The sequence below is a fragment of the Eleginops maclovinus genome, chromosome 12 (genome assembly GCF_036324505.1).
Source record: "Eleginops maclovinus isolate JMC-PN-2008 ecotype Puerto Natales chromosome 12, JC_Emac_rtc_rv5, whole genome shotgun sequence".
Classification (NCBI taxonomy): domain Eukaryota; kingdom Metazoa; phylum Chordata; class Actinopteri; order Perciformes; family Eleginopidae; genus Eleginops; species Eleginops maclovinus.
The window spans coordinates 18194462-18215861 of NC_086360.1; the positions used below are offsets into that span (position 1 = coordinate 18194462).

General features: G+C 39.4%; 2 protein-coding genes across 4 annotated transcripts; one reads left to right on the forward strand and one right to left on the reverse strand.

Moving 5' to 3' along the window:
- Nucleotides 1-443: 443 nt before the first annotated feature.
- On the reverse strand, nucleotides 444-7783 carry dgcr6 (DiGeorge syndrome critical region gene 6). Its single transcript, XM_063897480.1, has 7 exons — nucleotides 6763-7783; nucleotides 3157-3280; nucleotides 2814-2925; nucleotides 2560-2720; nucleotides 1690-1790; nucleotides 1458-1598; nucleotides 444-1311 (listed from the first exon to the last, which is right to left on the reverse strand). The coding sequence occupies exons 1-7, from the start codon at nucleotides 6763-6765 to the stop codon at nucleotides 1243-1245; spliced, it is 711 nt and encodes a 236-aa protein (XP_063753550.1). The 5' UTR covers nucleotides 6766-7783; the 3' UTR covers nucleotides 444-1242.
- Nucleotides 2836-19946, forward strand: LOC134873676 (rasGAP-activating-like protein 1). 3 transcript variants are annotated; one of them, XM_063897477.1, is made up of 22 exons: nucleotides 2837-3287; nucleotides 3436-3846; nucleotides 4128-4184; nucleotides 5724-5837; nucleotides 6202-6263; nucleotides 7724-7853; nucleotides 8355-8436; nucleotides 8971-9111; nucleotides 9232-9323; nucleotides 10054-10171; nucleotides 10465-10618; nucleotides 12493-12557; nucleotides 12873-12985; nucleotides 13570-13762; nucleotides 14350-14487; nucleotides 15521-15665; nucleotides 16285-16457; nucleotides 17371-17508; nucleotides 17994-18129; nucleotides 19047-19167; nucleotides 19351-19427; nucleotides 19541-19946. In XM_063897477.1, exons 2-22 carry the CDS (start codon nucleotides 3782-3784, stop codon nucleotides 19687-19689), a joined length of 2463 nt encoding a protein of 820 aa, XP_063753547.1. In that variant the 5' UTR covers nucleotides 2837-3287; nucleotides 3436-3781; the 3' UTR covers nucleotides 19690-19946. The 3 variants fall into 3 exon arrangements, 2 of the variants coding, with proteins under 2 accessions (XP_063753548.1, XP_063753547.1); XR_010166975.1 differs by lacking the exons at nucleotides 19351-19427; nucleotides 19541-19946 and having other exon boundaries at nucleotides 2836-3287; nucleotides 17371-17492; nucleotides 19047-19073; XM_063897478.1 differs by lacking the exons at nucleotides 19047-19167; nucleotides 19351-19427; nucleotides 19541-19946 and having other exon boundaries at nucleotides 2836-3287; nucleotides 17371-17516; nucleotides 17994-18075.
- The last annotated feature ends 1454 nt before the right edge of the window (nucleotides 19947-21400 follow it).

Genomic DNA, 21400 nt, shown 5'->3' on the forward strand with positions numbered 1-21400 from the left:
CTACAAAAAAAGACACATTAGCATAGAATAGAAACATATTTTAACAAAAAAAGGAGCCTGTATATCGGATCATAAGTATCTTCAATTTGGTAGGTAGAATAAAGAAAAAATAGATATGAGGATTTAAATTGAGTCCTGCTGTTGGACCTGGTGAGGGGCTTATAGCAGCAAGCTGGGCCTCCTTTGGTCCACATATGATGTTAAGATGGATATAATGAAGAAAATGATAGTCCAGGTGGGATGAAATCATCACATATGATTGAATCTACAGTATCTCAGTTGGAGAGACCGGGTCTTTTTTTTTGTCCGTTGTTTTGTCTGTTTCTCCCTAGGTGAACATGTTTATATTGGCTATACATGAATTAGACAAATTACTGAGAGAGATTGACAAAAACAGACCTCGACCCTGTTGAAACGTTTACAGAAGACAAAGACAATTTGAGTGACTTTTAAAACATTTGTTTTATGAAAAAATATTTATGTAATGACAAATGAACAAATACATATGTCTACTGATACCATCCATACTGGTGTTGTTCATATCCATATCGTTTATTAATTTGTTCATTGTTGAAAACATTAGGCCACACTGACCTTAAAAAAAGTAACACTAAAAAAATATATTATGTCAAATAAGGTAGCAAAATTTGCAAAAATATCAGAAACAAAATGAAGGAACTGTATTTCAATACTGTTAAAATAAATAAAGAATAAAGTGTTCAAAACACTGACACTTGTAACAAAGGCATCAGCTGGCCCTTATGGAGTGTCTCACTTTTTAAAGGCAACATCAATAATCCCTGGTGCCGCCATAATTGTGTCCTTAAATTACACCTTGACGCTCAACTATATCATTTCTGGCAGTCTGATTCATCAACATTGGACTTGAATACGTATATACTATGTCTGTAAAGGAATTCCAACACATTAACTTTCTAATTTCACAATGTGCGACAGGGCAGAAAAGTGCTTAACAATTTCATGTTTTTCCATCACCTACTATGGCTCTCTTCCAGGTCTGCAATCATCTCACCATCAGAACCAGTTGTGTCCTACTGGTACTGATGGTGAATATTACCCTTACATCAACAAGTGATAAACATGTTGTTAAAGAGCACAATGCAATTCGTTGACCAATGTCAAATCTCACAATTACTGGACTGTGAGCATATGCGGTCAGAGGCCATTGCATCATTTTTCAGCCACCTCTTTTGGCGAAATTAGGCCTCTTTTTCAAGGGATTCAATATTGTGACTCCTTTTGTTGAAGCTTAAGGATCAATTCAAGTAGGTTCATCTGCATTGTCAGCTCCTGCAATAACAACACATAATAGATGAAGAACAGTAAGTTAGGACATATATCACCATCTGCTGGACATTTGTCTGCATCACAAAGAGCAAGTTTTCAATGCTAAACTACCATAGTATGCTATGCTTTCTGCATTGAGTAGACATTACCTGAGGATTGGTGGTGATAAAAAATCCAGGGACTCCCGCCTTCTCCAAGGTGTTCTGCTGGTCTATCACTTTCTGATCCATTTCTGCTACAATCTTTTTATCCATAATTCGTTGTTCCTCTCGCACTCGAATTTCCAGAGCCTGATAGCAAAACACAAAACTATTAGTAAAATAATCATAACATAGCACATATCACAGTTCTTTCAGTACTCAGAGGATTGTAATGCCTTACCTCCAGCTCTGCTTGTTGGTTAGATTTAAGAAGCGTGAGGTTGTGCGACTTGCAAGTCTGCAAAGCATCCTTGTGTTTTCGCAGAAGGTCTTGTTTGAGTGCTACACACAAAAAAAGAAAAACCCATCAAGCATCAAACTAACATTTACTTTTAAATTAATACACCTAGGACAAGTTCCTTGAAGCATGATTTTACTCTACATAATTCTTGATTTGAGGTAGCACAATTTGAAATACATCTCTTGATTTTCCTTCAATTCCAAGCTGGTTTAATATAAAAAATAATTTATATCTGTCAAACAACAAAACTTTAGCAACACATGCAAAAGGACCATAAAAGGCACAAACTCAAACAAAGACCAGTCGTTAAAAAGAACAATCGAGCTTGTCTTTGTCTAAATGAATTGAATAACTGCAGAACTCATCATCTTTATGCAATTAAAGATTGTTTTAAGAGATATAAGCAAGATTTAATTTTCAAAACTGGCTTATTTAAAAGTGTTTGGCTCAACCTCACCAATCATGCACCAACATTACTCAGCCAATCATGACTATAACCCTTGAGTAATTTCGCCTTTATTTAAAAAATAAGAGCACATTTCTACCCATAATAACTTCATCAAGGATTTACAAATCAATGCTCAAACTGCTTTGAATGAATCAAATAGACTAGATGAACAAAAAAAAAAAACCACCATTATTTTGGGCCCTCAATTATGTTTGTTAGCCTGAATATCAAGCTCCATTTGGAGATCAGATTTTTAATGTTATTATTATCCAGGGTACAGGTATGAACTTTTCTTGTTGGAGCAGGACTGATTGGTCACAGCATGTTTTCTTAGAGAGAAAGGTAGAGAGGGGAGCACTCACCTTGGAGTTCACTGTGCAGCTTTTGCCTCTGGTTGTACAGATTTTTCTCTGTAAGGTGCTGAATATCCAGCAGCCCCTGAACAATCTCATAGACAGTCCCATCGATGAGAGCCAGAGCCAAGTCACCCAGCGTGTTGTAGGACAGCCGCTGCTGGAAGGAGCTAACCAAAGAGAAAAACAATACAACCATCAATATCTGGTGTTAAAGTGACATCTGAGTTGTGTGAAGGAAATCTCCCTTGATGTTAAGTTACCTTGGTAAATCTTTGACTAAGGTTTGCAGTTCAGATAAGAGGTAGTAATGTCTTTCTTGGTGCTTTGCAGGATCGCCGTCAGTGACACCGGGATAAACATCCATCTCCTTAACTGCAATGATGAACAATACAAACTCATTTAGCTCAGATGCAAAAGCCAGCTGAATGTACCCTATCAGTTTGGCTAATTTAACTATTTTAACTAAGAAACCAGTATGTAAGTTGTCTTTTGAAGACTAACTATCAGATTATGTTCGTACGTTTACAAAACCCGGTTAAAGTTAGTTAAAAAAATAGGAAAAGTTCGTGTTTTGTATTAGCCATCGATGTAGCTTCCATTCACATTTAGAACAGGACCCCAATAGCTCTCTGTCAAGATGCCTGTCTGTAAAGATGCGTGCAGTAGCTTGATGTGTCCACCAGGTGGGGCATTGTATCACAGAAGGGACGCTCGTGAGGACCGTCACCTACAAGGTAAGACCAGACATTTACGGTTATTATAAATTAGCAAGACAGCGTATCTTCAAATGCAATGACCTCAATTAAAATAAGATTGTGAACGATGTGAGGTATGAAAACATGATTTATTGTCCTGCAGTTTATACGATCATGTTTATTTCAGAATGGACATTTCTGACGATTCAACCATGTGGCTGGTTTGAAAGGCAAACAGCCAGAAAACCGTCCAGCTGCACACACTGTGACTACTGTGCTCAACCAGAGACTGTAAGGTGTTCAATCACAGACTGTAAAGTGTTTAACGACAGACTATCCAACCTGCTCTGCTCACTGACTGACTGGCTGCTGCATGCGCGCCTGGGTTGCGCGCTACTGGTGGGCTGTGCGCCGTCACGCGCCAAAGGTGCCATGAAATGAAGAAAACTCACTTGCAGAGGTGAAGAGCAGTATTTATAAGAGCGCGTATGGGAACATAGGGAAAATTGGACTATTAGACCACTCGACTGAAAATGGCCAGAAACACATCTCTCTATTTTAGAATTGTCGAGGGCAGGAACCTCCCGGCCAAAGACGTGTAAGTAATCTCTGAATGGCATGTGCTTCTGTGGTCAAGTCTTATCTCTCGCAATATACAGCCTCAACATTGTCTAACAGCAATTTATCATTTTAATAAGACAAGAAAAAAGTTCATCCTAGATCTAAAATGACAGTTTGTGTTTTATGTCAACTGTAAATTACACAAATTGAAGGAATAAGAGGTGAAATCGTGTCTGTTTACTAGTATTGTGAACACAACGTCAAATGAAATTAGGCAAATTATCTCATGCTGTCATATCTTTTTCTTGTCATTTTAAGCTCCGGAACCAGTGATCCATATTGCATTGTTAAAGTTGACAATGAAGTTGTGGCCAGGTGAGTTCTCTCTGATTATAACTGAAGGTGTGCATGAGAAATATACATTGATACAGAGCTACAGCTGAAGGAAATATATAGCCTACAGTCTATGTGTCCATATTTGAATATCTGTCATCACAGTTGGGATATGTACAGTTGTTAATTTGTTGCTGGTCTCCTGCTACTCTGCGTATGTAAACACGGGTATGATCAGGGTGGTGGTGCCCACAGCGTGGCTCCTCCACCACAGAGAACCTGATACTGGTGTGGCCTTTAAAACAACAGCAGGTAACCATGGAGAGCCTGCATCAATTATTGCAGGTAGCTCCTGTAAGCAAGGAGAATGCTGGGAGCTGGTTCAGAGGGGATCCTCAGTGTGAGCACAAAAATACAGATGATTCAATCAATCCGAAGTAGAGAAAAAATAACATTATTGCCAGTTTTATAGTACAGTAGAATATTGAGTAGAAGTGGTGTTATTTCGCAGTTGTTGTTTTTTAAATGTGCTGTGTGCAAGAACATGGGGTGAATTCAGTGGCTATTGTTCCATCTGGTATGTTAGGGCAAACAGCACAATGATTCACTGAAGATACTCACACTAATTATCTGGTACTTGTGGTGTTACTGGCCAACTGACTCCTCGAGTGTGATGTTCATGGATGGTGTAGCTGGTACATGGGAAATGTTTGGGTACACTACACGCTAAGAGAGAAAAAGGTTTATTATAAGGAAACTGTTCTTAGGGGTATTTGAAATCTTTTGAAACTATTAACAATAAGATATATGAATGGTTTAATACTAAAGCGTTACTTTTTTGATACCTTTCTTGATTAAAATGAAACGTGCTTTTTTAATTGAAACAAATAAATACAATCATAATCTTAATGGGTAACTATTGATGAAATCATTTATATATCCGACCTGGCATTCAGTGCAAACCTTCAGTAATTTACTTTTTTTAATACTTTTTTAATACAGAGCCCTGCTTATCCTCATAGAAGAATCCTTTTGGGCTTTAAGAGCCCTTATACAAAAAACATAAAGAGATACACAGAAGGCTTACTCAATCCTACCTGGAGCCTATCATGGTTTTTTAAGCAAAAATATTGAGCTTGATGCAGGGAATCCTAACATTTTTACCATAAAATCCCTAAAAGACATACGATGCCTGTTAGCACAGAGCATGTATCACTAAATTGTGAGCAGATCCTCCCAACCTTCTTTTTTATTTGAATAATTTTAAGTGCTTAAACAACTAAAACTACAGAGTATATCGTTAAAATGTAAAAATAAATTTTGAGAGATCCATAAAAGGCAGACCCATGTTATTTCTTCTTGCTGCAGTTTTATCATCTTCTAATCCCACTATTTTCTTTCACATATTTCTTAAAAAGCACAACTGTTTTTTCTTAGGTTACCTTTAGTGGGTAAATTGGGGCTTATGATGCTGCCACGATTTCTTTCTCCTGTATTTACTGGTTTCTATTATTACATACATTCATGTGATATTTTCTGCCTTTGGGTTTGGCTAACAAGCATGTGAAACCTCTCTTTCAGGACCGCCACAGTGTGGAAGAACCTCAGTCCTTTCTGGGGGGAAGAGTACACACTGCACCTCCCAATGGGCTTCCACTCGCTCTCCTTTCATGTCATGGACGAGGACACGATTGGGTAACACTGCCATCCAAAGCTTTATCAAAATGATTCCCATAGTTAACCGTTACTCTTCAGTTTGTGAGTAGATTTATGATCCTCCAAGCCATGTCTGTTTGCTTAACTTGGCATGAATGAGCCAGCATTAACCTCATGTACAGTTTAATGTTTTGGGAAAAAAAACTCCTAAGCTTTGCATAAACAAATATCATCAGGCAGATGGATATCCAGATTGAGTGATTAAAGGTTGTTTTTTCTCTCTTCTCCCCTTATGACTGCCAGTACTCTACAATCTGTCCTCAAATTCACCTCATTTAACTCTCTAACAACTTGATAGTATTTCCAATATCTTCTATCTGAAAATCTCTTCTTTTCCCTGCAGCCATGATGATGTTATTGGAAAAATAACGCTGAGCAAAGAGGCCATTGGATCTCAACCTAAAGGTATGACTTAACAGATCTGTATTAGGACGGGTGCATGACCCAAGCTTGTAGGTTAAACACACATGGCTTCACATGACCTGATCAAAGGTCAGAGTGATTGAGGAGACATTTTAAGATGAAGTCTCTGGGAATTGGTTTCTCAGTGCTTTCTCACACATTTCATTTGATTTGCTTACATTTATTTGAGAGTCGGGTTGTGTAAACTCGCAGGCATTAAAATCAGCATTCAAATTGATGCATAAAATATTATAACGGCTCTCCAGGTGCTTGTTTACATAAAGTCCGGCAAAAGCCTGCAGTGCTGTGAAATGAGGAGAACAATCAAAGCATTTCAAATAACTTCAAACACTTTAATGTGCCCTCTCACAGAGGCTCTTGCATTCAAGGGATTAGTCACAGTGTTTACCTCAGCATGAACCTTAGCACTTTCTTAAAGACACCCAGCATTTAAAATATGGTATGTCGTGATGTTGTTGTACTTTTATGCAATTGTGTTTACCATGGTATGTTTGCTGCATACTGATGCGTCCTCCTGAGAGCCACCTGGCGCGGCCTTCACTCGTGTGATTCACTGCTACACTGAGTCAGATACTCCCTCACAGCAATACTCTCACTGTTCAGCCTTGACATTGTTCCGTCCCTTTTGTGAGATATTTCTTAAATAATACAAATGTACATTGAAAGTGACTGGACTGACATAACACTATCACATAATGTATAGTCCATCAAAGACGGCAAACTGCTCTTTAAAATGTAACTATCTATCTTTCATTCAGTTCAGTGTCAATTTGTTGTCATCATTTTGATATTTCCCTCCATAAACACTCCCAAGTCCTTAAAATGCTGACTTTAGTATTGCACAAACAAACGATAAAAGATGTTGGGACTAGCAACTTTTGGAATTGTTTTCCTTTAAGAAATATTCAGTTATCAAATTGCTGCATATAATTCTTCTGTTGATTAATTTATCTGGTAAAATCTGGTAAAAGTGTCAGCTGTTAAGCCATTGGATATCTAAACGCTTTCTTGTTCTATTCTCTTTATAAAGTCAATTCACATTAATTTGCCTTTAAAGCGCATTTAAAAACAACCCATGTTGACCAAAGTGCCGTAGGCTACCGGCCAGAGCAGATAGCCAACACAACATTCATCACAAATAAAATAAAACACTGACATAAAAATCAATGCACACAGCTTATAGGCACAGATGAACAACACATAGGCACCATAAGAAATCACCCACGTCACAGGATTTTAACGCATAGTCAAATTATGATTTTCCCTGTACATTTTTTTCAGTACAGACGTTTTTTTTTTGTTGTAAAAAACAATTGTGCATTTGATATGTCATTTAGACACTTTTGTCCAAAACAACTTGCATACACTTGCATCCTTAGTTTATTATGCTCCCTTCATGTTGTGGGAAGTGTGGTATCAATGAAATGTGCCTCTTTGATCAGGACTAGATTGCTGGCTGAACCTGACGAGGGTGGACCCTGATGAAGAAGTCCAGGGAGAGATCCATCTGAGTCTGGAGCTCCTGAAAGATACGGAGAAGATCAGCCTGCGATGTCAAGTCATTGAAGCCCGGTAACTGAACAATTCCTGCTACTGCTGTGATGAAAACAAGTTCATTAAGGGACGTGCTAAACATTAATAGCATGCGTTTGATCAGAAAGAAAGACTCTGAGCAAGAGCTAATGTAGTTTAAAGTTGATTAAACTGGTCATCAATCATAAGTTACGCTACTGGAGCTGAAACCTGTTAGTGTCATCGCTGCTTCTGTGCTGAAATCTTATCACGATCACCCCGCAGGCCTCCACACTCCCCTCCTGAGTCATACTGCCACTATCACACCACTCACTGCCCCATCTGTGCGTCCCCGGCTACAATCTTTTCCTCTCAAGGCTCTAATGAGCATGTCAATCAGACCCCAACACTGTTATTCAAACCTGCTCAGACGATAGTGAATAGTTTGAAGGAATAAGGTCAAGTGGGAGAGCTGTTTGATGTTAAGCCATTTATGTTGCAGAATATTTAATCTGAGTGTATTGATCAACTCTGTTGTAATTGGTCTGTTTTTATCCACAGAGACTTGGCTCCGAGAGACATTTCTGGAACCTCAGATCCATTTACAAGACTTATTTTCAACAACCACAGTGCAGAGACCTCGGTGAGCTCTATGTGTGTTTGTGTGTGCATGGTATGGCTGGGTGGTATGTAGAAAATCTTAGAATATTAATACGATTTTTGGACCAAAGGTCTCAATATCATGACAATATTGAAGGGTTGACCATCGGTGCTTACAGAAATTTACTTAAACAATTAGATTTTTTTGGAGTAATTGTCATCTGGAATGTGGATACAATGAGTGAGTAGGCAAAGGCCTATTTTTCTGTCTGATCTGTCCAGAAAATACATCAGATTGCTGAAATACAGCTTTTAAAAATGTGGTAAAATCCAACATTTATGTGATATTACAATATCAAAACATGAAGACCATATATAGTCTCACATCACAATATTTATATAATATATATACATTTCTCAGCCCTAGTGCAAGTATAGTGTGTATTGGTTTTAATGGAGACACATGTTCTGCTTTTGTAATTGATGGTTATTGATTGCCATTGCCATTTGATTTCAAACTGGTATTCACATGTAAGGTTTAACAGTTTTTTTTACACCCGTACCTGCTGGGATTTAGATTATCAAGAAGACCCGTTTCCCTCACTGGGGAGAGACCCTGGAGCTGGAGTTGGATCCAGAGGAGCTGAGGGAGGAGGGGACGGTCACTGTGGAGGTCTGGGACTGGGACATGGTGGGCAAGAATGACTTCCTGGGAAAGGTGAGGCTGGTGCAATTGTAATAATGATCACTACACAATGTGCTTCAACTGGAAGAAAAGCCTTTCCCATATTATTATTCAGTCTAGTATTTTATCCTTGTTATCCCCTTCTTTCCACAGGTGGAAATCCCTTTTGCTTGTTTGCACAAAACACCTCCATTAGAGGGCTGGTTTCGATTGCTTCCCTTGGGAAATGATGAGGTTGATGCTGGGTGAGAAATATGGGTGTGTTTGTTTGTCCAATGTGGATTACTTTGTGTTTTTATAACTGAGACAAGCATTTTGCTTTTGGAAGTCTTGAACTGAGCAACAGTAAGTGCTTTAAAATGCACTCTGTGCTTTCTCTCATGCATTTTGAATGCTTTCACAGGAGTACAGCCAGGTGTCTGACAGCATTTGTTCTTTGAGATAATTTTAGAACAAAGAGAGCTGAGTGAACCACCAAACGATCCTTTCAGAGAGGTTCATTAGGAAATTACTCAGAGTTAAAGGGTTTTTATTGAGTGGATAACCATGCTGAGTAGAAGCTGGATGTAGATTTACTTTCACAGCGGTTAAAGAAGTAATGTCAATGCAAAAGCTATTACCTGGCACTATATGTTAAAGCTACATATTTTTTAACGTTTTCTTTAACTCCTAAATATTGTTTCTTACAATGTCATTCCTCCATTGGTAACACTGCTAAAATATTGTATCGGACATTTACCACACCCTCAGTATCCCCATTAACTATTTGTTTGCTTTTATCAGTGCTTTAAAAATGACAACATTTAAAAATGAATGATATGCAATTATACTCAAATCTGTGGTTTTCAGCCTTCATATCACGTAGCATACTGTTCCCTTCTTTTTGAGGATATATATAGCTTGCTTCATGATAAGATCAAGGCGTGCAGGAAATATGTTTTTTTTTATTCTGTTGTATTTATGCTCTGTTGCCAGTGGCAAGCTGGGAGCGCTGCGTCTGAAGGTTCGTTTGGTGGAGGATCGGATCCTGCCGTCTGTGTACTATCAGCCCCTCATTCACCTTCTGGTGGAGTCAGTCATCTCCCCTACAGAGGTCAACATCGCCATGTTTCTACAAATATCTTTTACCCTTTATTATTGTAACTGCTCACTGCTAGTTTACTTGTGTTATACTGCTCTTACACTTCTTGATTATGTAACGTCTGCTTGGCTCTATTATTGAATATGTTAGCATACTTAGTTTTGCCTTTTATCTGCACTTTCCATTTGCTGCTGCTGTAAAATCGATTTGGATATTGGGCATCTTATTCCACCCTATGAACCTGTGTTGCCTCTTTTTTATTATTTTGTGTTAGTGGTGTTCTGACCTGAGTCCTCTCTCTGCAGGTGGAGGATAGCAGCGCTCTGACCATGCTGGAGGAGGTGAACACGGTGGAGAGCCGTCAGGATGTGGCAATGACTCTGGTGAAGATCTACCTGGGCCAGGGTCTGGTGGTGCCGTTCCTGGATTACCTTAACACCCGGGAGGTCAACAACACCAGTAAGAGTAAAGAACATCAGAACAATTGAAAATGTTAGGTTATTGTGAGCCAGAACTAAGGATTTTGCAATATAAACTTCTTATACACATGTTAATATTATGTAAATAATCCACAGATAGAGACAAAATGCACACAAATCAAAGTTAAAGGTGGATTCAACTAAAATATATAATATATGTTTGAACTTTTATAGATAACGCGACACTAAGGTTATCTTTTGGCCCCGATTGTTGTGTAGTGAAAGTTTGATATTGAGAGCTCACTCATCAGAACTGTTACTAAGTCTAACGTATGATATATGCAGACCATCTGGCATTTTGTGAACTAAAACCTAAAGCTTAGATGCTCAACTCAACACAAATGACAGTAGTGTCAGACAGATTTGGTAAATTAAAAACCTCCACAAAGAATCGCGCAAAAGATCCACTTTAAATGTTGTGTTTACCAGAGATATGTTCATATGCTTTTTTCAAATAATGAATTCAGCGTGAAAAAGCACAAAACATTTCTTAATCTTAGTTGACTAAGACCAAAACAACCAAAATGACGACTATTCAGCTGAGAGGTGGCAGCCCTAATGTACTCTTATCACAAAGATAAGAATTTTTAATGGCTGCAAATATTTGTTCAAATCCTTATGCATGTCAGAAAAGTGATTAGGTAATACCCAGTGTGCGTAAGAAGTTTATCTCTATTAGTCAGTATTTGTGTTTGTCAGAGGTATTTCTGAACTCTCCAGCGACCTTCTGAGGGCTGCTTCTATTTAAACTCTGAATTGACATTAAGGTCTCTGAACATTCATGTTGTGTGTGTGGGCAGTTCTTGTCTACCAGCACTGTATTTACTACCCTGAAGCCAATTATTTACCCACCCTACAGTCTTTTCATGGCTTCTCTGTGTGGTCTGTATTAGTCATGTTTTTGCCTCCGCACCAAATAACCATCGCTAATTCTAACAGATTTGTTCTCCAGTCTTTGCGGGTTTGCTTAGTTTGTGTAGTTTGAGGTAATAAGCATAGTGCCCACGTTTCCATAGCAACTCCAAATGATCCGGTTGGTAACTGCTTGATCAAGAATAGATGGCGCACGCAGCCAGACATTAAAGTTTGGCACTGGGGTAAAGAAAAAGGAATGTTCAAAAATATATTTTATTTTCCTCATACTGCCTGTGCTGCAGCACTTCTTTTCACCCTGAAACCAGAGCCCAGTCTGCTCTGATTGGTTAGCTGGCTTAGAGATGTCCACTCCATTTAAAAACCTATATAACAACAAGACAACAAGAAAGTGGAAAAAAACAACAACAAAGCATAATAGGGCCTCTTGAAAGGACATAGGTGGGCTGTCCATTTCTAAACTAGATCAATTCCTGGTAAAAAAAAAAAAACGTACACAAAGAAACGGAAGCATGAACATGACTCATTAAAAGCCTGATTGCGAATTGATCCAAGCAAATTATTTATAGTTTATAGTGAATTAAATGAAGCAGTGTTAGAGATTTCCATCAAGCATGATTATATGCCTAATGAGTGTCTCTGTGAAAGCTTACAACTATCTTCATTGCACTGACTGGGAGCTTTAAATACAGTGGTGGGATCCTTCTTTCTGTTTCTAAATATACATCAAGCAATAGGCTATTAGAACGCCAACAAAAGAGAGAACTAAGGATCCTTTATTGACTGCAACACAGTAGTGTAGTTGTAACCTAGTCCAGTTATGTTACCAAGAAAAACGAATTAAAAATTAATAAACTGAAAAAACAGTAGTAGTAATGACAGTGCATTTGTTTAATTTGCATAAAAAGGAATGTGGTAGCAGCAATGAAAACAATGGTTAAGTGTTTATTTTATTCTCTTTTTTCTGTTTTGCTCTTTTAGGTGATCCAAACACTTTATTTCGCTCCAACTCACTTTCCTCCAAAGCCATGGAACAGTTCATGAAGGTGCGTATCTCTGATGAAATTGTTTTAACAAATCCCTTTTTGAAAATTCTATTTAACTTTAAGTTCCTGAACTTTTTCTGTCTCTTATGTGAGTGCAATCATAATCTGACTGTTAATTATTTCTAACCTTTTAATAAATCAACATTCCCTATCCTTTTAACTATACACTTAGTAGTCACATCTCTTCTGGTCCCCTTGCTGCATGACACTGTACCCTGTTAACTCTTTTACTATGCACATTTACACATATAGAAAATCCCATAGCATAAATGCAAATGAGATATTACTTGACATATGGTATGTCATTGCTGTCAGGCTGTTGGCATGCTGTATCTGCACGAGGTGCTGAAGCCCATCATTAACCGCATCTTTGATGAGAAGAAGTACATCGAGCTGGACCCATGTAAGATCGACCTGAACCGCACAAGGTAAGAAATACCTAAATATTACATACTGTTTTGTCCCGGTATTGACCTAAAAATACTCCAGATCTGCTTCACATGGGTTCGTCTTAAGCCACACATGCGTGTAGATTACAATCTATGTGTTGAAATGGTCAAACAGAAAATCTACCACAGGGGACTGCCCACTACTTTACACTTCTTAACCGAGAGGAAGACATCAATGTGAGAAATTGGAAAAGAGAGGAATGTAAAAAGGGGGGGGGGAGGCTGTTGCTTGGCAACTGCTACGAGCCCCCTGAGATGTCTATCTCTGACATGGAGGGAGATCAAGGATCTGATGTGCTCCTTGTCTGCAGTGGATCTGCCTGCCATCACCTTGTTTGTTTTCTCCACTCCCTGTTTATATATCTCCCCGGACATATTCAATTCAGTGCTCAAACTCACAGCAAGCTCTCACTATAATGACATAATCAGGAACAGAGTGGATATCAGCTATAGGCATTTTATTCTAGCCATATCTATACACAAAACTGTGTGTTCCGATTGATTATGCTCTATAGTTTTGTGACACAGGGATTCAGTCATTAACACTTTCTCTCTCCCTGAAGACGGATTTCATTTAAGGGTGCAGTTTCAGAGGCAGAGGTGCGGGACAGCAGTGTGGAGATGCTTCAGAGCTACTTAACCAGCATCATTGAATCAATCGTGGGCTCAGTCGATCAGTGTCCTCCTGTGATGAGAGTGGCCTTCAAACAGCTACACAAGAGAGTGGAGGAGCAATTTGCTGAACCTGAGAACGAGGTCAGTTTGGAGCAAAACAAGCAAGAACAAAAACAGTTGTTAGCATTTTAATGTATCTGCATGGTTTATATATTTGAGATCTAAACATTTAAAGGGGCTCTGTTATGCTAATTTCCAGGTTATATTATAGTATTTTGTACCTCTACTCTGACATTTTTACTTGCTCTAATGTTCAAAAAGGCTCTTTGTTTTTTGAATACTGCCTTTACTGCAGCATCTCTTTTCACCCTCTGTCTGAAACCAGAGCCCAGTCTGCTCTGAATAGTTTGCTGGCCGGATCTGTTGTGATTGGTCAACAGATTAGAGATCTCTCTGCCCTTAGACTATCATTAACAATGTGTTTGAGCGCTAGCCAATAGAAGTGAGAGTGAATAGTGATGTCACTTTGTTACAGAAGGAATCCAATGGAGGTGTTTCAGGCAGGGAGGGAACACAGGAATTTTAGACTTTGCAGACCATTGACATGCACAAAAACCTAAATAACCAAGTACAGGATACGAAAAACCCAAACAGTATAATAGGGCCTCTTCAAATGATTATAACATGTTTTATTTTCAGACAGAGCTGTTAACTTAATTTTTTAACAGGATGTGAAGTATCTGGCCATCAGTGGGTTCTTTTTCCTGCGATTCTTTGCTCCTGCAATCCTCACACCTAAACTGTTCCAGCTGAGGGATCAGCACGCTGATACGCGTACAAGCAGAACGCTGCTTCTGCTGGCCAAGGTATGATTCACAACGCAGACATACGCAGAGACACGGCTATGGATAATTTATTCCAAACGTGGCACTTAGTCACTGAAAAAAACAAGTTGTAAAGTGGTGGATGCAATGGAAGCGAGGCCACATGCTGTCAGCGAACACTGAGGGACTTTGATTTGCAAGTGTTAAACAAATAAATATGAAGCAGGAATGCAAAAGATGTTTATACTGTGCAGTCAGCATGCCACAGGCGATAAAGCACTGAGCTATCTGCAGTCAGCATGCCACAGGCGATAAAGCACTGAGCTATCTACATCATGCTGATAGTCATCAGTTAAGGTTAGTATCAAAACTGATTAATACTAAAAAAAACACCCTGTTTTCTTTTCCTATAGCATTGTTAAACCATCCGAGAGGCTGCAATTCATTTATATTGTACAAAGAATTTGATTTGTTACAACTCAAGAGAAAACACAGCACATCTCACAGTGTATTGGTTTACCAACGACACTGGGTGTGTAGCGTGTTTCAGTGCCGTGACAGAAAACTTTGAACAATGGCTTCTCACATTATGCCCTGCTCAAAAATCTTGCTGAAATAGATCCAACAACAAAATAACACAATTTCCTTGTTCTTTTTCCTCAATTGACGCTAACATAAACCCCCTCCATTTGTTTGAAAACCAATGTGTCATGGTCAAGTATTAGAAGGAAAGTGAAACCTTGTTTTTCTCACTTGTGTGGGTTCTGTGGTTGCTGTCCATGGTGCTGAAGTGCTGTTGCCATGGGTCCCTTACAGTAAAAAGGGAACAGGCTATTTTTACCTCTGTGTGTGCTACAACCAGTCTGCGGTTCAAAGCCCACCATCAGAGAGGAACCTCCTCCTCGCCTGGGGCCAGGTGTGGGCCGGACAAAGGGCCTCACAGCATGTTTGGCCCCCAGGCACCCTTTTGATCTTCCACTTTGAGAAATGCAGTCACTCATACTGAGTTCTGACAGTCACTACGGATTTGATGTGCTGAAGATGCGAGTTTTGACTGTGTCTCTGTGGTCACCAGGCATTGCAAAGTGTCGGGAACATGGGCCTTCAGCTGGGTCACGGAAAAGAGCAGTGGATGGCGCCTCTTCATCCCATAATCCTCCGCAGTGTGGCCTCCGTCAAAGACTTCCTGGACAAGTTGATCGACATAGATCATGACATCGGTAAGGCTGGCGATAGTGAACACACCACTAAACCTCAAAGGAAAGCGTGTCATGCTGTTGAACTGATCAGCCGCAGGCCAGCTGCTAGCTAGCAGCTGGTATTAAGATTAAGAAAAACAATACTGTAGTGGTGAAATATTCATAACTAGCTGGAAGACTAGACCAGAGATTACACGGTTAGCGAGCTGGCAGGGAGCTGGAGTGAGAAGCCTCAGGTGTTTGTACACGCTGCATTGGCTGCCCGACACGTCTGGGCGACTTTCTGCTGTCAGTCAGGTTGTTGTTGTGAAACTTCTTCCCCCTCTGATGTATCGTGTTTCAGCCGCCTCCAGCACCTCACACCCACTCTTTTCTCTTAAAGGCCAGTTTGACATTTAATGCTCTTCAGGTGGATTTGTTGGACAGAAGTAGACGCTTGTCACGCCTCTTTGAAGCCCTCTTTCATGTGGCGATGAAGGAGCAGGAGGTGACTTCAGAACAAAATGAAGTCTTGTACTGTAGTTTAACAATAAAACAGGCTCTGTTTGTTTATAGACGCAGCACCACCTTGTGTGGATGAACATGCCATTACATGTGCATTGCAAAGTGCATTTATAACACTGTTTACTTGATCCCACAGTGTCTGAGGTGCCACAGAGGGCTGTATTCATGCCCTCGGTCACAGTTAAAGAGGGGTACCTCCACAAACACAAGGCAGAGGGACCCCAACTGCTGTCCCGCTTTGCTTTTAAGAAACGTTACTTCTGGTTAACCAGTGAGACGCTGTCCTACGCCAAGACGCCTGATTGGCAGGTAGGTACTAACCATTATAGCATTATATTGTGTATATTTCCATTTGTTTATATAAACTTCACTAGATACTTTGGCAAACAGCTACTACTAAAAGTATTTTGTAGTGTTCTTAAACTTGGATCAAAACACAAGTGATGTCTGCCAAATGAATGTCTATTTGTTCTTCTTGTCTGAGACACAAGCTGAAAACAGATAAAGTAAACTTTGAATTAAAGTCATTTGAAAGTGGCCCATTCATCATTAGAAACTGATATACGCTCTGATGATGTATTAGTCCCCGTGTCTTCCCTTTGAAGGACGTTTATCAACTTGGCTCATAGAAAAAGAGGAAACATCCCAGGGTTGCTTAATTGTATTTGTGTTCATGTCCTTGTGAGAATCTCATTAGTGTTATTACCATGTGGTGCCTAACCTTGTGATAATGATCTCCTCTTATTCACCAGCCAGAGAGGGAGACGGAGAGGGGAGCATGCTCTCTCTAGCCCAGTAAAAAGCTCTCTCTTTGAGCCAGTTTCGGCTTTGTGTGACCAGAATAAAGGCGAGGGGTAATTGAAGGCTGTGGATATTCATGCTAACATTGCAAATCAGATTGAGGACAATGTCCTGGCCCCTTTCCTCAATGTTGGAGCACTCCAGTCTCAGTGAAACAAGCTCCCATTGGAAGTGGCTGATTTACACTTTAAAGTGGCCTTTCCTGCGACGCTCATCTCATCTTCACTTCCTCCTCGTCACACACTGTTCCCCTTAGCCTAATGTGTGCATAAAATCCCCTTTATTAGAATTCTCTTTTATTTTGCCCTGTGATCAAATGTCACTTTTATTTCACGTGTACGCCACAATGCAAAAGCATGATCCATACCAAACTGCATACTTGCGTTAATTGGTGCGGTGGTTTGTGGCTGAATTGTTGCAGGTGCGCTCTTCAATCCCTATTCAGTGCGTGTGTGCTGTGGAGAGGGTGGACGAAAATGCCTTTCAGCAGCAGAATGTAATGCAGGTCATCACCCAGGACAACGAGGGACAGCTGCACACCATGTACATCCAGTGCAAGGTGCATTGGTACTGACACAAGTCAGACGCCAACAAAGTTCTAAACCTTTCTCAGTTGTCTGTGAAAACGTATATTTGTTTAGATTCGGCACAGATTTAAAGAGGCTCTATTATGCTTCATATTTGTATATTGTGCCTGAATTTTAGCCTTTGCAGACCATTTACATGCACGAAAACCTATAACACACTACAGGAAACGAAAAACCCCGAAGAGTATAATAGGGCCCCTTTGAAATAATTGTGGCTGTGTCACAGTAACGTTTTCAGATCAAATACAATTTAGCTAATAATGTTTTTGCTGTAAAATTAGAATAATCATTTTCTTTAATTGAAAGTTTAAGGTTTATTCATCAAATGTTATTTATGGACAATTCACTGTGATTTTTTAAAGATAATAAGTTCATTATTTTTGGATAGTCACCCTTTTCCTGCTGTGATTTCAGTTTGACCTTAATAGACCAACAAGCTAATGGTGTATTTGTTTAGAATGTGAATGAGCTGAACCAGTGGCTGTCGGCAATCAGGAAAGTTAGCATCTACAATGAGCGCATGCTGCCCTCTTTCCACCCGGGGGCTCATCGCAGTGGCAAGTGGACCTGCTGCCTGCAGGCGGACCGTGCTGGTAATCCCACTTTCATTACTTCTTAAAACTGCACACATTTTTTAATCTTTACTTTAGGATTTAGGATGTAGTGTAATATTCAACCTATTTATGAATAACACCCAAGACGCCCCCAAAAGGATTTTCAGGAATTAACATAATCTCAGTGCAGTATTGTCCATCAACATGCACTAAGGAACTTCACGCTTGATTCCTGTTTTCTAGCTGGTTTCAAAGTCAAGCTCCTGGTTATCTATTTTTAATGAATAAACTCTCAATTTGTAGCTGCGATGTTTTTGTTGCTTCAGTGGAGTCACAGCTCTCAGAATCAAAATGCAATGTGTGGGTTTTTTCATTAGTCATTGTATAACATTTGTAAAATTGGTAGTACTACATTTGGGGGTTTTATGTCCACCAAGTAGTATTAACGTAATACATTTACAAACGTATTGTACTTTGACACTAGGGATGTCAATCTTCTGGTATTTCATAAGACAATTTTATTTTGATTCTTGGGGAACATGTTTCAAATCAAATTCCCCAAAAGTGTTATTTAGAAAGTGATATTAAAAGTTAGATTCACTGATGGCAATAATGTTGCACAAAAAAGTTTTTTCTCAAAACGTGTCAGTGAATACCAAGCTCAAGTTAAACAACAAATACAAATTCTACCTTTTACATTAAATCAAATGTGTAGCCTTGATGCCCCATTATTTTTTAGAAACTTGCCTAGTTCAAAATCAAATTGTAAGAAATAAGGCTTTACAAATGGTTGTTTGTGTTATTGTTCAAGAAATCACACAATGATACTTTGACTTGCTGTGTAGGATCAGTGTCCATTGGAAGCAATATGAATATAAATAATAATAATATAAATGAGGTATTAATGAGAGGTCATATACAAGTGCGTCCCTGTTGAATAAAATGCTGGCTCTCAGTTACAGGCTGCAGTAAAACCCACTCAGCTGTGACTCTGGGGGACTGGAGTGACCCGCTGGATCCAGACGTAGAGACGCAGACCATATACAAGCAGCTGCTACAGGGCAGAGACAAACTCAGGTTGGTGCAGAAAGCAGTCTGGAAACATCCTTAGCCTGGAAGCAGTTCCTTTACTATACACTAGAGGTCAATGTTGCACAATAATGCCCTGATGCTGCTCAACAAAACATTCAAATGCCTTACTGAAACTGTATGAAAAGACTAATCACATTCAGCTTATCTCATTTCTGGTGTAATCTGCAGGAAAAAATATTTGGAGTTGCCAGACTCTGATCAGACGTCCAGCAGTAAAGAAAACATCAACCCTGACATTCACCCAGGTGAGGCTGCAGCTGCAAAAAACCTTACATATTCGGCCATGGTGAAAGGATTTTTATAAATGTATATGTCCTTGTGCTTTCATCATGAGCATTGTACACTCACTGCCTCCCAGATGGTGCTGAATGCAACGTGCAGCTGATGAAGCCAGGTCAGAGCGTCGCTGCTCGGCTGTTGGCGGTGATCGACGATCTGGAGCAGGCTCACGCCACCTTCCAGCGCAGAGAAACAGAGGACGGCACAAGTGTCATTCTGAATCCCTAGACTCAAAACAGACTGGGATCCACTACTAATCTTTGAAACGGGGGTGTCATGCATCCTGTAAAAACACCTTTGAGCATCAGATATTCCCCCTTGTTTGTCAGGGAGTAAAAGTGGCCAGAAAGGTGCAACCTCTTCCAGATTTTTAGTACATTTCCTGCTGCTAATAGCAGAGTGAAATCAGCCACTTTTAATCTATTTTCTATTCTCTGAGTGCCACCAACTATAACTGCGCCGGGGAGAGATTATAATACTTGACAATAAAGGGGAGGGAGGGGGGGGGGGGGGGGGGGATTTGAGTATGATCTGACTATTTTTTATGTAGATAACAAGCAATCTCTTGCATGGCCTGCATCCACTTGTTGTGAAATGTGAAAAGAAGCTTTTATATTTTGAGATACTGTACAGGACCTTAGTCAGGGTCACACATTTTTATGCAAAAAGCTTGTTGTATTATCTAGAGTACCTGAATGTAATGTGTTTTGATATTGCTTTTATCAACGTTTTGTATTATATTGAGGCAATTTCTCTCCAATGTAGCAGTGACATTTATCTAATCCCAACTTGAGTATATGAAATGCTGGTGCAGTACAACACTGCCTGTACGGTTAGCAAAATGTATATTATTTCAATTGTTACTGTGGTCCCTTTACACAAAACAATTTGCTTTTGTTTGGTGCTACGGTCAGACTTACATTGCATATTTAAAATGTCCATACATTTGATGTAGCCATTCCTGGAGTTACAGGGGTATATTTTACAATGTAACGTCCATACATATGACTGAGATGAAAGAAGTAACAATTAAGTGAGATGATACCATTGATAAGTTTACATTTCTTGAGATGTAGGCGCCACTTTAAACGGCTCACATCTGTCAGGATTCACCAATGCCAAATTATTAAAATAACAATCATTTTGAAGCACTCAAATAACGTAATTGTCTTAGCGTATCTGTGAGTTGTAAGGCCATTTCCTGTAGAGGGACAGAGGTCTGTGATGTAATGAAGATCATATCTGTGATCTACCAGAAAGTCATAAACAGGCCATCCTGCCTCTGGAGCTGTTTACATTATATTCTGGTGTTACAGCTACTGTTAGTGTCTCTCTTTCTTTTAGAAGAAGTTCAGTGCAATATTTACTTGTGGAGTAAACATTAAATGTGACATCATAGTACTCATGCCAGACATGACAATCAATATTCTTCATCTAGACTAAACCAGAGAAACATCAGATGTCGCTTGTGAAGTTGGTATTCCCAGAATGAGGGCTTTTATTCTGAAAAACACTACTGCCTGTACTTTATTTTTGTAAATGATGGTTTGTTCCAAGTGGATTGTAACTGTGAATTAAACACAACTGTATTATGAGTAAACTATTATTTGAGCTAATAAGTCTAGCGTCAAATTTGTAACCCAGAAAACTAAAACACTGCCCAATTTTAGGTTGGGTTAAAATTAAAAAGGTAGAAATAGTTCATTTTAAAGAGAACTTATTCATTTAATTTTCAGGTTCATATTTGTATTTTGTGCCTCTACATGTCTCCATTCTTTAAAGTTCAAAAATATGTTTATTTTTCTCATACTCCCTGTGCTGCAGCACCTCTTTTCACCATGTGTATGATACCAGAGTCCAGTCTGCTCTGATTGGTTGGGATTTTAGAGCTTACATGCACAAAAAACCATTTGACACACTTCAGAAAAGGGAAAACCCC

Bases quoted from the DNA above. Each gene is read 5' to 3' on its own strand.
- dgcr6 (XM_063897480.1), bottom strand. The intron at 1,599-1,689 runs GTAAGGCATTAC...TTTTGCTATCAG, and splicing joins ACCAACAAGCAGAGCTGGAG to GCTCTGGAAATTCGAGTGCG. The intron at 1,312-1,457 runs GTAATGTCTACT...TTGTTATTGCAG, and splicing joins TTATCACCACCAATCCTCAG to GAGCTGACAATGCAGATGAA.
- LOC134873676 (XM_063897477.1), top strand. From the start codon at position 3,782: ATGGCCAGAAACACATCTCTCTATTTTAGAATTGTCGAGGGCAGGAAC. The intron at 3,847-4,127 runs GTAAGTAATCTC...TGTCATTTTAAG, and splicing joins AACCTCCCGGCCAAAGACGT to CTCCGGAACCAGTGATCCAT. The intron at 10,619-12,492 runs GTAAGAGTAAAG...TTGCTCTTTTAG, and splicing joins CCGGGAGGTCAACAACACCA to GTGATCCAAACACTTTATTT.